This window comes from Colletes gigas, unplaced genomic scaffold, assembly GCF_013123115.1.
Source record: "Colletes gigas isolate AHSC1104 unplaced genomic scaffold, ASM1312311v1 Colletes_gigas_Sc00082, whole genome shotgun sequence".
Taxonomy (NCBI): domain Eukaryota; kingdom Metazoa; phylum Arthropoda; class Insecta; order Hymenoptera; family Colletidae; genus Colletes; species Colletes gigas.
The window spans coordinates 138,454-157,852 of record NW_025106710.1 but is presented as its reverse complement, the minus strand read 5'-3'; the positions used below and the strand labels follow the sequence as shown (position 1 = coordinate 157,852).

Sequence of the window (19,399 nt, the reverse complement as noted above, 5' to 3'; positions counted from 1 at the left end):
GTTCGACCACCCCCGGGAAAAATTTTAATGGGAGATTCTGGAGTCCAAAACAAGACGAAAATCAAGAATATCAATTTCTTGATTGAGGCCTCGTTAAAAAGTTATTACAAAATTAAATTAAAAAATTTCAAATTGTTCTGAAAAAATTATTTTTAGTTGCGGGGGTCAATTACAGTGATTTTTGGTGAATAGACATACCCCCGAAATCCTATCCACTTTCTAGAAAAAAATTCAGTACGGGCGAAAATATAAACGTTAATAACTTTTTAACGAAGCCTCCATCAACAAATCGGTATTCTTGATTTTCGTCCTATTTTGGCCTCGTAAAGCGGCCGATAACGCTTTCGTGAAATAATAATGTTGTTTAAATAATTTGTTATTATTTCAAAAAAGCGGTTGCCGAATACACGCATATGTAAGATCCCAATACAGTAAAAGTATTTGAACTATACAAGATACTAGAAATTTTAATTAAATGACAGTGAATATTTTTCGTAAAAAACGGAATCTTAACATCATCTTAATATTTTTCATAGAAAATTAAATTTCCTACAGAAAAGGTCTGTATATATTTTGCCATATCTCGCATAGTTTTCGAAATATTTACAGATTTATAAAAAGCAGGAAATCTACTTTTCCGGCTAAACTAAGCCGATTTGCTACCTATAGCATATACAGTTTTTTTTCTTAAAATGATCCTAAGAACACAAATTTAACCTTCAAAGTAGGGGCTACGGAAATCGTAATCGTGTCTCTCGAGCAGTACGGACGCAATTCAGTCATCATAAAGTCAAGTATCAAAGGAGTGCAAATTTTAAGTGAAAAACGTTCACGTGGTCGACCATGATTCTTCCGTTGTTGGTGGACAATAGTGGGAAGATTTTTCGTTTCTCTCTCGCCGTTCGACGGTCATCGTACCGTTTTCTCAAACTATTAGAACATCATTTAAACACACTCCCCACGATCACCTGACGTGTCTCTGATACGAATTCAAAGTCGTGGTGGTCGCCTGTATTTCTTTCAGCGACATGTAAGGAATCGAACTACGTTCACCTTGCACGGCCTGATTCAGCGTCCTTCCGCACTCATCACCTCTTCATACTATTTAATTGCAATCTTTAATTATCTGTTCTTGGTTCACAATAAATACACGTAATATACTCTGGCTCTTTGAACCGACATCAATTAACTCCTTTCACTACCTCCTATTCTTTACAATGTCACATAGAGTTTTTTAGAGAAAGGAAAATAATCAGAAGGAATAATGTCTGGAGAGTATAGAGGATAGGGTACAACATCCCACTCAAATACTAACAGCTTCTTTTGAGCGGCAAAGAAACATGTGATTTGGCGTCCCTCGCCCGTTAGCCAATTCTGGGCTTTTTTAACAATGGCTGCTTTCAATTCTTCTAGTTAAACACAATATTTTTTCGAATTAACAGTTTCGTTTAATAGAAGCAGCTGATAATATATAGCACCGTTTTAATCCTACCTGATGAACAAGAGAAGTTTCTTTGGACAAAGCCCAGCTTTAACAAAAAGTAAAATGTCCTTTTATCAACTTGATCCGAATTGTCTGCACCCGCGTTATTATAGAGAATCCAAGTTTCGTCACCAGGGACTAAATTCTTCAAAAAAAGTTCTTTTTCATTATAACAGCTGTGCAGAAGAAAATCATACGTGGACACTGGATCCAATAAGTTTCGTTACGTCAACTGATAGAGTACCTACTCTTCAGAACAATTTGTATATCCAAATTTAATGTTATGCTGGTGGTTTCGATTTCGATATTTAAATTTCCAACTTTCAATCTTTTAAACCAGTTGTGGATGGTTTGAACTGTCACAAGACTATCTCCGTAAACGATAAGATATTCGCCAGCTGCTCCCTTAATACTCTTGTCTTCTTTAAAACAATGAAACATCACATGTTACAAATTCTTTCTCTGGTCTTCGATATTTCAAAATATTCAGAAATCGAACAAAACGCTTTGGGAACGAGAAAATATACTATTTGAAAACTATAATACAACTGAATGTCCTAACGTTAAGAAAAAATAGACAAGATCACATATTTCCTCAGTTTATAAAAACCGAGCGTACTTACGAAAAGAACTTATGGGACAACCTAATAGATAATAATCGCAGAAATGATTGCAGAAAAGTTAGTTTTCCTTTCCCAAAATAGAATGTTAAGTGTTGAAAATTAATATTGCGCTTACTGAATATCATATAGGCTCTATGATTTTATTTGTTCATAGAAATCAGCCTTCCCAAGTAATATGTGAATGTAATATTGTACTTTCAGATATGTATACGTCGTAAAAATTCGAATGAACTAATTCGAATTATAACTCATCCTGATATTAGAGCTGTTCGAGTACTTGAAATTCAAACTAAGTCAAGTATTTAATTATCCAAGAAACTTGAATATTTGGTCAAACTTGAGGAAATTCAATCTGTTCAAATGTTTGAACAACATAATTGTTTTTACAAAATGTGTGAATATCTATAATGTAATAAGTTAAAAAATTATATGTTAATTATAAGAATTACATTTATATTACGTATTAAGGTTTGTATCCTTGTTTCAAAATCATCTTATTCTAAACTCAAAGAAATTTAAAATTTTTAATCATTCTGTAACTTTTACTAACTTGCCATCAACTACCTCAAGTTATTTAAATGAACAGATATTTCTTTTAATTTCTATAATTATCATGATTATTCTTGATGTGTGAACCCGCCTGAACGTTCATGGCGCGCGCACGCATGTGTGTGTGACAGAGAGCACTCGAGGAGTGTGGACCATCCACGCAGTGGACGCTGCGAACATTAAAAGTAGTGAAACCGAGAATTCCATTTATACCCCCAAAAGAAAATACATATAACATTTTATTATCTACTAAGAATAGACGATGCTCATTTATTTATTTATTTATTTGCCCTGTGCCACCACAGTTACAACAAATTGGCAACGAGGATGGAATAAAGTTCTGTACTACACAGTTGTGCGCACAGTTAACTTAAAAAGCCACGCGTGAGCCAGGCATACTAACAATAAGTACGAAAGGACACAAGAGAAAAATGGCCGATACAGTATTACATGCGCAAATACAATTTGAAACCTTCGATCCAAAAGCTACTAGCTACGGGGGAACGATGGCTATAAAGAAAGGAAGTAGCATTTTCGGTGTTGAATATTACGGGAGAGAACAAAGTAAAGTATCTGCTATTCTACAGGGTGTCTTGTTTAAATGAGTACAGCAGGATATCTCGGAAGGAGTTGTAGTTATTAAAAAAATGTTCGTACAAAAATTGTTTGCTAAGACGGATTACATCATGTAGTACTAATTGTTTTTTTGTGGGTGGAGTGGTGGAGAAGATTAAATATTGAAGCCGCAGCAAACATCCATATCGTTCAAGGAAAAAGAAAAAGATGGAGAGAACTGCTTTGTCAAAAGGGAAGAAGAAATAATAGTAAGTCAATACACAATTTTCTGCTCAAATCCATACATAATTGTCAAAGGCAAGAAATTTGAGAACTAACTTTTCACATTAATTTCGGTGAAGGAGGTATTAAATAATAATCGTAATTGACAAAAAGGACGTAACAAAAAAGCAGACACAAAAAATGCTCCAAAATTATTTGTACACATATTTTCTAAATACTTTTAGAACATTGAGAAGTAAATATAGATCATTGTTATATAGTTAGTACTTGACAAAAATATAATGAATAAGAAACAATAGTTAAGTCCAAAAGTTCGAATCTGCGATCAAAAAACTTTTAGTGGTTTCACAGTCGGATACTTCGCGAACGACCCCGTTGAAAATATCGTCAATATTTTAGAATATATCGCGCTTAGCGGTTGGCTTTATTTTATTTTGTTCAATTCTTATGTAATTTTGCTTAGTGTAGAAACATTAAACGCATAAAAATGCATAAAAATTCAACGTGTAAGCTACTTTAATACGCAGAAAATAAGGAAAGAAACGATTTTTATTTTGTCTCATTACGGCGCACCAAAGTGACAAATTTGAAACAAAATTGAGAATAATAGTAATAACAATAACTGTTTATTGTAAAAATATAAAAGTAATTCTGCAACAGCTTCAATACGTAATCGGCATTTTTCGACATTTTTTACGATTTTTTATTTTTTATAACCTGGTTTTTTCATCTACAAATCGGAAAAACTTCGAAAATATGTGCCTCGGAAATGTCTCTGAATTTGTTTACATTTTTGTATTCAATAGAACAAGAGAAATTGCGCAAAAACAAGATTTTCTTTATCACCCCATTATTAATCCCACCATCGAGATTTTGGATTAAAAATTAGCACAAAGTGTTCTCTTTCGATAAGCTATCAAATGACCCATCGCATGTTCAATTTGGTTTGGGGCACATGTGACCCCCTTATTCAGGTATACCCTTTACACTGCCGACAGATCACAGACTATTGACACAGATTCTATCGCCCAAAAGGAGTACCATTTCTTGCAGGTATGAGGATGCAACACTACGCCATTTTTCTGCAGGTATATAACTTCATCATTAAATACTGGAGCTCAGAAGAAAACGCAAATGAAGACAACTTATCAAGACTGCCATTAACAACTGAAAAAGAAAATATAGACGTAGTAGATGTGTTCCATATTTCGGGACTAGATACATAATACTACCAATAATTTTTGCTTTAAGCAAAAGATTTCGCTTAGAATTCGCTAAGGAGAATAGCTTATTAGTCAGAGAACAATAGGTAGTAATTCCACGATCACTATAAGAAAAAGTGCTACAAGAGTTGCATATAGGACATTTCGAAATCTCGAAAATGAAGAATCTAATCAGAGGTTATTGTTGGTGGCCAAATATAAGAAAGAACATCGAGCGATTATGTAGAATACGCAGCGAATGTAATACATACAGAAACAATCCAGTCAAGGTTGATGAACATGTCTAGGAACAGCCATTGTGACCTTTCGACCGAATACATGCAGATTTTGCTGGACCCTTCTTAGGAGAAATGTTCTTTATACTCGTGGGCGTCTACTCAAAATGGCCAGAGGTATACATAGTAAATAGTATCAACACTGAAACTACAATTAAAAAATGCAAAGAGATCTTCACCTGTCCTAGAATACCAAAAACACTGCTAACAGACAATGGTAGAATATACATATGTATCTACGGAATTCAAGAATTTCTTGAAAACAAATGATATCAAACGTAAACGAACACAAAACGCCATACCACCCTGTAACCAATGGTCAAACAAAAAGATACGTGCAAACTATCAAGAATGAACTAAAAAAAATGCAAATACAGAAAATACAAACGTAGAAAACATGCTACAAATACTATTGGCGCAGTATCGCAATATACCTCATTCAACAAGCGAACTCATGTTTAATACAAAAATCAAATATAGACTAGACTTACTGAAACCGACTACAAAAAATATGATGAAGGAACAAAAAATGAAATGAGAAAGAGATGGGTGTAGAAACTATACAAGCAAAGAAAAATGGATATTTGGCAAAATAATGGAGAAAATAGGCAAATTACATTATAAAGTAAAGCTGGAAAACAACAGGGTATGAATCAGATACGTTGGCTAAGTATTCTAGATCGGGGAAAAGACGCCAAAGAGGAGAAGCAAAAACTCAGAAGAGTATATTAGCTCAGCAACTCAGAAGAAACAATAGAGGAAATAAGTTTAGACGAGTCAGAATGTACAGTAAATGCAAAATGAGGAACTGCACTGGCGAACAGAGCTCAAAGACATCAAAATCAACGGATTTCTACTTTAGTAAATAAACCAGCACATGAGGCAGTATTGAGAATTATAGAACAGACTCCTCGAAGACCACCGCACGAAAGAAAATAGTCCCAACATCTCAAAGATTACATATTACATTAATTATAAGTCACCATTTGAAATAAGTTTTAAGTAAATTATCAAGTATCATATTGTGTATGTATTCGCATTCTTGTAAGAGAAGGAAGTGTTGTGAACCAGCCTGAACGTTCATGCACACGCGCGCGCGCGCGCGCGTGTGTGTGTGTGTGTGTGTGTGTGTGTGTGTGTGTGTGTGTCTTTATGAACAAAGAGTACTTGAGGAGCTTGATACATTGGAAGTATTAGAACCGAAAATTCCATTCACAGCTTCAAAAAAAAAATATGTATATCGTTTGCCCTGCGCCGTCACAATTACAACACTTGACTTTATCTAATTGTAAGCTTATTCAAATCTTATCCAAGCGAAATTTATTATTCAAATATAATACTATAATTAAGTAAGAATACATAATCAAGTTTGTTTGGATAATTAAGATTACTTAAACAATCAAACACTTGATTTGATTTTAAAAATCTAAACTAAGCTTGACTCGGCTTATATTCTCAAGTACTTGGACTCCTCTAACTAATATTATTATATCATTATATTTACTTTGAACCCGAGTTCTCCAGGATTTTCCGGTTCAAAATCATACAAAGCCGTGCAACAAGGTTGTCTTGCCATAGGAGTCCTTGCTGGAGATTTACTCGGAGATGGCAACGGAGAAGCTGAAAAATATTAAGAATTCTTGTTACTTCAAAAAATAAATAAAACAATGTAATGAAACATTAGACTACCTGTAGCAATCTTACGTATGATAGATCTGTACAAATCGCACAGGTGAAAAATTTATTTTCACCAATTTTTTTCTTTACAGTACTTTATTGGTAACCTCGAAAAAGTACAGTATTCCAAATTTTAGCCGCTTAACTTAAATGGTTTTCGAAATATTAAATATTAAAAATTTGAAAATTTCACAACTATGACTGGGACTGTCATACTTCGGGGTAATTATTCGAAATTATGACCACCTCATCGATTTAGATAATATTAAAATACAGTCAGTCCCATAAGTATTCGTACCCTCGTTGCTTGTAAGAGAAATTTGTTGAAATCAAAGGATGTATTTAAAATTTTGCAATAAATGTTTTATTATAAATGAACACATGTATAAAATTTATTTTTACTAAATTATAACAAAATTGATTAACTAATAACAAAAATATGTTGATTTACTCTGCATAGTACATAATAACAGGCCACCAAAGTATTCGTATCAATGTAGATTTTGTCGAAAAATAGCATATTATGGTAATTTTTTTATTTTTTATTAATTTTCTAGCATTTCATGGGTCCACCTTTATGCTTTATTAGATCGTTTAATCGATTTGGCATACTTTCTATCAGTTTTAAAGTGATATTTGGTTCAATACTATTGCAAACTTCCACAATTTTTTCTTTTAGCATTTGTTTATTGGAAATTTCATGCTCGTCTAGTTTTTTATCTATTTCCGCCCATAAATTTTTTATAGGATTTGTATCTGGACTCTGAGGATGTGTACGTACAAAATGGGAAACGGGATTAAAGTATCCACTCACGAACAATCTGAGCAGTATGCTTCTCCCTTCTTTCTCGATGTTCGACCATGAAAATTTTCACCTCTCAATATTCTTCGACAAATTTCAACAGTTATAGTTAATAGTTTTTCGTTCTCGAACGGTTAAAATCTTTGGTCTTCTATTATTGATTCTTTTAATGAAACGACGGAATTTAAACTTCGACGCTTCTTAAGTAGACGCGATATCGGGAATCAAATGATTTCAAATTTCCTGCAAAAACTGAAAAATTTAGCAGAAGAACTATGCAGCGACACAGTTCCGAGGATGTTATTTTTTAAACAGTTGCTAGATGAAGTTCGCAGCGTTTTAACAATAAGCGAAATTGCTGATTTATCTCGGCTTGTGTTACAGGCTTAAGATTCTGAAAGTATCATCGATGTCCATGCCTATAGTCAACCCTGTTCCAGTTCCAAACAACACTACAAATTAAAGTGTAAACAGAAAAACTAACTTTTATAATTTAACATTATTTCATAAAGTCAACCATCGGTTTTAATCTGCTAACCGATCTGTAGATTTAGCTGATATGATGTCTTTTTACCACAGTAAAGGGATAAAAGAGTACAAGTACCATGAGTCCTACTCATAAAAACCAAAATTGCTGGAAAACTAAAGACATTTTCGCACGTAGAGGCGGTTGTGAAAAGAGAACAATGGCAACACCGTCTTGTGATGGCAGACAGATGCACGCAGATCAGGTATTTGATAGACACCAGAACTGACATTTCGGTGCTGCCCTAAGCGTCTAGTCAAGCCAACAGGGTTTGCGATTAATACTTTTGAAATACAGTCTTTACATGTAGACCTAAAGTTTTTTTTTTTTTAAATTCATGTTTTATGTCGCATCGACCTTCGGATTATTAGCGACGACTTGGTGCTGGGTTCTCCTCTTTTGGTGTGGTTATTGTTGGTTTCTTTTAGATATTTCAGAGTATTTTCTATATGTTTCTGTGACATCAAGGCTATAGGTAATGTTATCTTATATTTTTGTCTTTGGACGTTGTATCTTTTACATTCATATAGTAGATGGTTGGTCATTATGACTTTGTAGCATAGGTTACAGGTTGGTGGTTCGGCTTCTTTTCATTAGGTACTCGTGTGTGAGTTTACAGTGTTCTGTTCATAGCCTTGTCATGATTATTCGATCTTTGCTCTTCACATTATTGGTGGGTAATGATTAATAAAAATCTTGTGTTATTTCGTGCGTTTTTGTTTTTTTTGGACGAAATCCATAATGTATTCTATTCTTGTTTTGTGGCGTGATTTATTGCAACAGCAAGATCTTGATATGGGATTTGCCTTGGGGTTCCATCTGATGGGAGCAGTGTTGTTTCTTTGACTTATGCGTTTGCCGTTGTTGGTAAGGTCTGTGTCATAGGTGTTGAATGTTTGTTATGATTTCATGTTTGGTCGTACTGTTGGTACTTCGCAGTCCGTTAATTACGCTCATGGAATCTGTAAAAATGATGGAGTTTTGGTGGTTATTGTTTAGTGTATGACGAAAGGCTTCAAGAGCTGCGTAAGCTTCTGCTATAAATATTGAGGCAGCTTTTAGAAGATGGTGTTTTTTGGGCGTGTTGTCGCAGATGATGGCAAATTTCACCTCCTGATTTTTTTTTTATGCATCGGTGTATATTTTTTGGTAGTTCAGGTATTACTTGCATAATTGTTGGAAATTGTATCTAAGTTCCGTGTTATGTATTTGATCTTTAGGAAATTTTGCCAGATCTACATTTATTTTAGGAATTTTTAAGATCCATGGAGCTGTTTTCTTGTGACTACATACAACAGTTGATTACGATGTGATCAGAGCTAGGCTACTGAACTTGGTTATTCTATCATAGAAAGAAATTGGTGATTTGGGTTTTTTTCTTATTAAGTGCATGTATCTATTTGCAAATATGTTGTTGCACGTTGAGTTATCTGGGGTCGAAAACATTTTGGCAGCGTATTTTATGGTACTGGACTGGTTCTGTAGCTTCCAGTGGCTAATCTTAGGGCGACATTTTTAATCCGGTCTATCATTTTTAGTGTACTTAGTTTTGCCGAGTTGTAAACTATTGAACAGTAGTCTAGTTTAGATCGTATTAATGCATGATAGGTTTTTATAATAATTTCCAGATCGGCTCCCCCGCTGTTGTTTGCAAAACCTTTTATAATACTCATTTTTTTTGTGCAAGAAATTTTTAGATGCTTCATATGCGGCACCCGCGTCACATTTATGGTCAAAAATAAGTCCGAGTGTCTTAATGTTGCCCCTACCTTTTCAATTTCGAAGTTTCTCATGTAGAGTTTGGGAGGGTGTTGGTTCTGTTTGTGATGACGAGAGAATATGATATACTTTGTTTTTTGGGAAGAAAATTTCAGTCCTAATTTTGCAGACCATGTTAGGAGATCGTTTATACTTCTCTGTAGGAGTTTTATGGTTGTGGTTATAATCTTCTCGCTGCAAGTTAAGGTTGGGTCGCCTGCAAACAGGATTCCTTATACTGGAAGTTTGATTCTGTTTAATATATCATTTATTACTAATAAAAATAACGTAATACTAATTACTGAGCATTGTGGTACTCCGTTTTGAATAATAATTGGGTTGGAGAGTATCCCGTTGGTTTTCACTTGTACAATCCTGTTTGTGAGGAAGTTTTTAATGAAAGCTATCATTAGCAACAATCGTTTAGACCTATTTTAGCGAGGGATTCGATGATGTTTGTTTTTGGTATTGTGTCATATGCTTTTTCGATATCCAAGTATACTGTGATTAGGGATTCGTTTTTTAAAAACGCCTCGCATATGCTAGTCTCTATGTTGATAAGAGCATCGCTAGTCGAGCGATACTGTTTTCCCCCGGTTTGAGTATGGGTACGATTATGGCTTTCCTCCAATTGTCGGGAAAAACTTGACTGAGCCATATGCAATTATAAATTTTTAGGAGGTGGTTGGTTCCGATTTGTGGTAATTCCTTGATTAGTTGGTTTGGAATATTATCTAGTCCTGGGACGGAGATTTTTGTTTTGAACAGTGCTTTTTAACTCATTCAAAGTTATGCTCGAATGTAGGGTGGGTATTATGTCGAGATTGTTTGCATGTCGCTGCAATTTGTTGGGCTTGTATTGTCAGTCGTAGGTGCATGTCTTTTATCATATCTTTCATTGTTTGAATTCCTTTGGAACGTCTCTGCAAGAAGGTCGACAAAATTCTTTGGATTGGTGATATAGGTGTCATTTCCTATGTCAAAAAAGTATATTTCTGTATTAAAAGTTTTTCCGTTGATGTTTTTAATTTGATTCCATATAGTGTTTCTTATGAATGATATGTATGATTTCCAGGATTGCCTTTTGCTTTCTTTTATTATCTTGCGAAATTTTGCACTAAGTTCTTTAAAGTTGACCCAGTTTTCTGTCGTGGGTTGTTTTTTTACTTTGTTGAAAACTTTATGGCTTTCTTTCATGGCCATCTGACACTCTTCATTCCACCAAGGTGTATTTCTTTTCTTAGTACTTATTTGCTTTGTTGGCTCAGAGGATTCCTCTGCTGCTGTTTTGATAATTGTTTCCAGTAAGTCTATTTCTTAATTAATGTTATTTGGGTTGATTTCTCGATTTAGGGTTTCTTGGAGACTGTTGATTATGGTTGTTTTGTACTTATACCAGTTTATTTTTTTGAAATTCCATTATAGGGGAAGAAAGTGATGTTCTTGTATTGGAGAGATGTGTGTAGGATACTTTACTTGGGAACTTACTACTGTCATGGAGGTTTTAGAGGGACTCCTATTCTAAGTGCTGGGTCAGTTTACTGCTACAGATCGTTAGATCGATTGCACTTAATTTACCAGTGCTTACAGTGAAATGGGTTGGGCTGCCTGAGTTTAGTAGTGTGATTTCTGGGCTCTCTATTAGCTTTTCAATCATTTTCCCACAACCGACTACTTTGTACGAACCCCAAAGATAGTGGTGGCTGTTAAAATCACCCATTAAGATAAATGGTATCGTAAGTTGACATATGAGTATTTTTAGGTCAGTCAAGCTTAAGATTTTGTTATTTGGTATGTATACATTACATATGTTAATCTTACTTAAAAGAGATACAGTAACCGCAATTGCTTCCAAGTTTGTGTCAAGTGGGATTTCGGTGCTATTAAATTCTTCGGACATCGCAATGAGTACTCCCCACTTGTGTGGTCTACGTAGTCTCTGGTCCTATTGAATGTAGTGAATCCTTTAAGCTCTGTATGGTGGTGTTTTTTAAAATTTGTTTCCTGTAGGCAGAGGAGAGTTGGGTTGTTCTGTTTTAGTAAAAGCTGTAATTGTTCGTAGTGTGTGTAAAATCCGTTTATGTTCCACTGTATTATATGTTTCATTTATATGAAGAGGAATCACTTTCTATTTCCGATGACCAGTTTATGTTTTGTTTTCTTTGTGGGCCTTGAATTAATTTATTTTGCAGTCAGCTTATCCTGTTTTTATGCTTCACTCTTCGAGTAGAGAGCAAATTTCTTGTAACATTTGTGCCAAGGTTAGAGTATTGGTCATATAGTTTTTTGATATTTCTATTGGGTTTGGTACTGCGATTGCATTTTCTAAAAAACTTTTAATTTGGAGGTAGTTTATTATATGATTGTGTTCTTGGTCTTCTATATGTTTTGGCTGGTTCGAATATATCATCAATTTTGTCAAGTGTGAAGGCAAGGGATGAAAGCCATTTTGATTTTTTAGAGGGTTTATGGGTTTTTTCATTGGTTTCAAATCTGGAATCTTGAAAGGGTCTAGCCGAATAAGCATGGTAAAAGTGCCCCCAAACCAAACTGAACGGGGTTAATACCACTCGGTAGGTGGTTCGAAGAAAACCCTTTTCACAAAGTTTCAACCCGGTATCTCTACTACAGGGGTAATTACGGGGTGAAAATCATTTTTTGGTTTATCCTTAATATCTCCAGTTCTGCTCAATTAAGCATTATGAAAAAAATCATGGTTATTCTATCGACTGATGTACATATTCGAGAATTTTTTCAGAATTTTTGGATGCAAATTCGATTTTTAAAAAATTCGAAAATATTTTAACCGTCGATTTTTTGTAGAAATTATCAAGTGACCACATTTGTTTTTATACAGTATAAAGCTCTCAAAAGAATTAGTAATCTCTAATTTTTTCAGATTTTTCGAAGGGGTGGAACGTAGTCAAAAAAATAAAAAATGGCGAAAAAGCTTTATATTGTCTTAATTACTTACGTGACCATGTTCATATTTTTGCAGCTATAACGTAATATTGTGACTATTAATGCGTAATTTTTTCAGATTTTTTGGAAAAGTGCGTTATTGTTAAAAAATTATGAATTCATATTTCCAAATTTTTCATACGGGAAAAGGCCACACATGCTTTTAAAATAGATATAATTAAAATATATTTTTTTATATACTTTGTTAACTGGTCGCTATATGTAGTTTCAAATATGTACGTGTGGTACTGGACTCCTGTTGATTAGAACGGCTATGGCGCGGCGCCGCGCAGCGCGACGCGCTGATCATTTTGGTAAAGCATGCGCGACATTGCCAACATTTTGTCTGAATCTGAATAATATTATGTACTGATAAATAGGAAGATGAGGATGAGACTAATTCAAATAATATTATAAATATAACACTTTATTATATTAAAAAGCACATAGACGCACACAGCGTGGTTACAACGCATATTTATATATGTATATGTTAGAAGTTTTGCCTTTGACGGTTTTGGGGTAAGTCCTGTGCCGTTCCTCACAGTGCTCTTACCGGAAAGTCCCACGCCTTCCCCACTCCGTGGCCAAATCCTTCAGGACAAAATCTTTTTTTTTTCCAGTAGTACAACGTCAGGTCGTCTGCCTCTTTTAACTACTCTCTCTTCACCCATAAACAATCAATGCCTCGACACGCGCTAGCTGGAAACCCAACGCGGTCGTCCGTTATTGCGTCGCCTGCCGCCAGGCCTGTTTAGTCTCATTCGCTCTTTAGGCCACCTGTACCCCAAAACTCTGTCATAAATCTATGATAGACTGAGCGTCCTTTGGTGGTCGTTACCTCCGACTCTCTTGGAAAATACATTGCCACTAATATATATGTATCGAAGGAACAATCGAGAAAAACAAAAGAGACTTGTCATGCATGCGCGCATTGATTACATGTTTAAATCATATCCTTAACATGTACATGAAGTTTTTTAAATATTATTATATAAATAACTCGGTTTGTTCTTCAATCTTCATCGCTATCATTTATTACAGGATTTATTTATTCAATGTGAAATAGTTTGTTGGGTATTTCTGCAGGTCTTGTAACTGTATTTCCGTTTATTACCATTTTTATTACCGATGGAAAAAATTGTCAAAAAATTGTCAATGTAGTTTCACTTTTTCCTACTGTGAGTAATAATTACCATTTAACCACGCGAAGATTCGGGTGCAAGAAAGTGCGAGCGGCTCATACCCTTGCTTATCTTTAGTTTTCCCTGATACAGGTAGATGGTACGGTTTTTTTTAAATGTTTTCTCTGCTGCTTTTAGAATTAAGTTTTCAATACGTTATATGTCTTTCCGTTTATTCTCATTTACAACCAGAAGAACTCTTAATCGGCAAAAGTTAAAGATAAAGATGTTTGTGAAGATAGTAATTACCATATCATAAACTCGTGGAGATTTGAATCTTACAATAGAGTTGGGCGCAGCTTGTCCTTCTTGGATTTTTTCTAATGGATGTAAAACGTATATCCTTCCACACTTAAAACGGTCAATTATTATGGGCATTTACAATGTTTTAGAATTTTACTAGTTTTTATCGGTCAATATTTAGCAGTCAATTAACAAGAAGGATTTTCTTCCTTTTTTTTCTGTCATGGAAGGGAAATGCAAGTCACGAAGATAAATAAGGAAAAAAAATAATGATTAGATTTTGAGAAAGCGTCAGAGACAACGTATTAGGACGATTCGTAGTTGGTGGTGAACGACAGTGTATACATAACTACGACCTTGTCCGCGGGCTTTTATGGTAGGGCTAGCGTACTTTCCTCCGTTAACAAAGCCAATGGTCGGGCTGACTGTCGAGTCCCCGGCCGATTCATGGTTCTAAATGTTCTTACGATCGACGAAGACCAGACCTAGAACCTAGACATTTGCAGCACACATGAGCTGCCATCAGCCACTTTACCATTTTTTTCTACCCATCATTGTCTTCGACATCAGGAACCACAGGTCTTTTCCTTAAACGGAAAATTCCTACATCGTACACTGCCCCTTACATTCAGAACATACACGGTCTGTCCCATTTCCGATGAGACTGTTCAAAATTAACAGCCGATTGCAGCGCCATCTATTGATTCATCTATTGAATTTTGTAGACACATCTTTCATCTATCTTCACCCCGAATTTCGTAGCATTTCCATTGTTCTGTCAATAGTTACGACATTATAACTAACCGTCCACTTTGTCAGTCTGTCGAAAAATCGCTATGGAGCAAAGAGCGAATATCAAGTTTTGTTTTAAGTTGGGCAAAACTGCTCAAGAAACATTCGAATCGATGAAAAACGTTTACGGTGACCAGTGTCTATCCCGTGCACAAGTATTCCGTTGGTTTGCTAGATTTCGTGATGGTCGTGAAGACCTTGAAGACGACGAACGCGCACCGAAGCCGAGAACCTCGAGGAATGAAGAAAACATTGAGAAAGTCAGTCAAATTCTGCGCTCTAACCGTTGTGTGTCAGCGAGACTTATTGAGGAGATGACTGGCATTCCTAAGAGTGTGGTCCATCGCATTCTGACCGAGGATTTGGGAAAGAGAAAGATCTGCGCCCGATTTGTTCCACATTCCCTCACGGAGGAGCAAAAGGACATGAGAATGAGTCATTGCAAAGACATGAAATCTGCCAAAAAAAGGACCCTGTATTCATGTCATCTATCGTAACTGGCGATGAAACGTGGTGCTTTCAATACGAACCACTCACCAAAAGGCAGAGCGCGACATGGAAGTCACCAGATGAGCCGAAAGAGAAGAAAGTGCGGATGCAGAAGAGTCGAATCAGAACGATGCTTACCGTTTTCTTCGATTCCAAGGGCATTATCCATAAGGAATTCGTTCCACAAGGTCAGACTGTGAATGCTCAATATTATTTGGGTGTCCTGCAGAGATTGTGGAACAGAATTCAACGTGTTCGACCGGAGTACAAGGAAGTTGGCAGTTGGTTTTTGTTGCATGATAATGCGCCGTCGCACAAAGCCCTAATTGTACGCGAGTTTTTGGCCAAAAAAGCATCATAACGCTCGACCACCCGCCGTATTCGCCTGATCTAGCGCCGTGCGACTTCTGGCTATTTCCTAAACTCAAATTAGCGTTGAAGGGGAACACTTACAGTACAATTCCTACCATCCAGAAGGCTTCGACCAACATCCTGAACTCTATTCCGGCACCCGAGTACCAGACATGCTTCGACAAATTTTATGATCGGTTTCAACGCTGTATTGACTCAGAGGGGGATTATTTCGAATAAATACGATAGAAGAAATGCACTGTAGAGCATCTTCTTTTTTATTTTTGAGCAGTCTCATCGGAAATGGGACAGACCGTGTAGTCACACCCACTACCACCGTCAACCACCAATCAGTCAAAATTGTACACCCCCATCCACAACATTTTCCACCAATAACAACTCAGCCGAGATTATGTAAACCGCGAGCACCGTCAAAAACCACACATTTTTATTCTGAGTCAAACCCGAATGAAACAGCAGAAAACGCAAAATAAACAGCATAATTTCAAAAAGCAGAAAGAAATCTGCTCCGCCGACATTAGTTTGCCGAACGAGCAAGCCGGGTTCGCGAATTAAGAGACTTACAATCTCTTACAAACGAGTTCGCGATCACATCCGGTACACTTGTAAAAACATTTTTTGTATGTATCATAGATTTATATAATTATAATATATTATATACATTATTATATGTGAAAGTGTGTTAGTGGCAGTGTATTAAATTAACTTTATAGTATATTATATACATTATTATATGTAAAAGTGTGTTAGTGACAGTGTATTATATTAACGTTTAAATATATACAAAAACAGCAACATGAATACGAAGCATATACGATGTATTAAATGCAATGCTGCATTGTTTAAATTATGCAGCCGAAAGAAGAAAATTAATACAACAACCGAAGCTAATCAGTGGTCACAAATATTAGGAAAAGTAGTTGTTGTTGGTGACGTACTGTGCAATAAATGTCGAATGATCATATATCGAAGAACAAGAAATGTGTCCCCCGAAGAACAAGATACAGCAGTTCCTAGTACTTCTCACTATCAACCGTCTTCTGAAGTTCCGTCATTTCAAGAATCTCCTCAACATCCATCTTTACATGAAGAAACGAATACCTCGAATAATACTTCATCCCCATCTGATCTATCAGTTTCATCAAGAGAAGATCCGACATATGTTACTCATGCAGGCAATACAACAGGAGAAACTGAATGCATTGAAATGCCATTCCCGAGGGTTATTGCAACACATAAATATTGATTCATATGTGGCGCTGCGACAAACGTCATCAATGTACCACATGAAACGAGGAAACAGGAGTTTATCTCAAGGCGAATATACACGTATATACCAAAAGGTAATCGGTGTTGTTCTACCCATTTAATAAAAAAGCGTTTGTATCGAAAAGATATGATGAATTTACGAATCCATTCGAATTCCGCACTAATTGACGTTGATGAAATAAAAAATTATTTCGATTATCTTTCGGCAAATTGTGATTCAACCCTTCAGGATAAAATAGGTGATTTTACGTTGTCGGATGAACGCCTTCAGGTTTTAACCGGATTAACTTGGGAAAATCTCATACAATTAAAAGACATGATGTTTTCGATGAGAAAAAGCAAATGTAGAGACGTAACTCAAGCTATCGTTGTTTTCCTATTCAAACTCCGTACGGGAAATTCGAATAACACAATAGCTGGAATTCTTGGGATCGAACGAGAACAACAAGTTTCTGATTTCTGCACATCAGTCATACATTCCTTTGAGAAAGACATATTACCCACTCATTTTGGATTCACCGCATTTTCTCGGCAACAATTAATTGATGAAGAGACCTCAGAAATGGCAAGAAGACTATATAATATAACAGACGAATTAGCCCTAACTTTTGACGGTACATATATACGCCATGGAAAAAGCTCAAACAATGAATACCAACGAAAAGCATATTCGGGACAGAAAAAGATGCCGCTGTGCAAACCGTTCACAATTTGCACAACAAGTGGATATATTGTTGAGATATTAGGACCATTCTACGCCACGCAAAATGACGCCGAGATCATGAAGATTGCCATGAAAGATAGGAATGGTCTACGATCATTAATGAAGAAAGGAGATATATGCATTGTCGATCGAGGTTTCCGAGACGTGAAGACACGGCTAGAAGAGGAAGGCTTCAGAGTACTAATGCCAGCTCTGAAAGGGAAGCGGCATCAACTAACCACTGCAGAAGCTAATTATTCAAGATTAGTCACAAAAGTGCGTTGGGTCGTTGAAGCTATCCATGGCATAATAGGGCAGAAATATCGCCTGCTGCATCACCAACTGGATAATAAATTACTTCCAGCAGTCAAATCATACTGCCGCATTGCCTGTTTCCTGCAAAATATGTTTGGCAAAAGATTACATTCCGATGTAGGGTGCACTGAAGAAATAGTAAGAAGATTTTCAGAAAGAAAGGACGAAGAAAATTCACTAGGTATGGAAGTACAATCGCAAAACTTAAACAGACGAAAAGCTGCATTCAAGAAAATAACAATAAACGATTTACTCGACTTCCCAGAAATGACCGAACAAGATTTGAAAATATTTTTGACAGGATCGTATCAATTTTCCCAAGCAATATCCTATCTTGCCGAAATAATGAATGAGCAAAACGAAATAAATCTTTGTTATCTAAAACAAAACGAAAATATAGTTCAGTTCAAAGTACAATCACGACATATTAATAAAAAACTGTACAAGTGCTACATAGACTACACATCAAATTCAACGGGCTACTCGGGAATTAGACGATATTTCTGTGAATGTGCAAGTGGTAACAGGACAATTGGATGCTGCTCCCATATAGCTGCGATAATTTATTATCTATCGCATGCCAGATATGCTTCAAAAATAATAAAACCTGCAGAAATACTGAGTAAATTATTTGAAAGTGAAAAAGTAAATCCTGTAATAAATGATGACAGCGATGAAGATTGAAGAACAAACCAAGTTATTAATGCTGCCAATAAAAATAATAGCAGGTAAACCTTGTTTAGATTATTTATTTTAATTAAAGCAAAAATATTTATGGAATATTTAAAAAACTTCATGTACATAATATATATTATATATATTATAATATTAATTTTATATGTTATACACATGCGGATGCTGTACCAAAATCGGGGCCCCGCCATAGCGGTTCTAATCAACAGGAGTCCAGTACCACACGTACATATTTGAAACTACATATAGCAACCAGTTAACAAAGTATGTAAACAAATATATTTTAATTATATCTATTTTAAAAGCATCTGCAGCCTTTTTCCGTATGAAAAATTAGGAAATATGAATTCATAATTTTTTAACAATAACGCACTTTTCCAAAAAATCTGAAAAAATTACGCATTAATAGTCATAATATTACGCTATAGCTGTAAAAATATGAACATGGTCACGTAAGTAATTAAGACAATATAAAGCCTTTTCGTCATTTTTTAATCGTTCTTTATTTTTTTGACTACGTTCCACCCCTTCGAAAAATCTGAAAAAATTAGAGATTACTAATTCTTTTGAGAGCTTTATACTGTATAAAAACAAATGTGGTCACTTGATAACTTCTACAAAAAATCGACGGTTAAAATATTTTCGAATTTTTTAAAAATCGAAT

The 19,399-nt window shown here is 35.4% G+C and overlaps 1 protein-coding gene across 8 annotated transcripts in view; it reads right to left on the bottom strand.

Moving 5' to 3' along the window:
- LOC122403878 (endophilin-A) overlaps window positions 1-19,399 on the bottom strand; it is a 150,007-nt gene that overhangs the window by 6,971 nt on the left and 123,637 nt on the right. For all 8 annotated transcript variants that reach the window (XM_043407667.1, XM_043407674.1, XM_043407670.1 and 5 more), the window contains one exon: window positions 6,456-6,571. In XM_043407667.1, coding sequence (XP_043263602.1) covers window positions 6,456-6,571 — 116 coding nt within the window. The remainder of the gene's footprint in view (window positions 1-6,455; window positions 6,572-19,399) is intronic.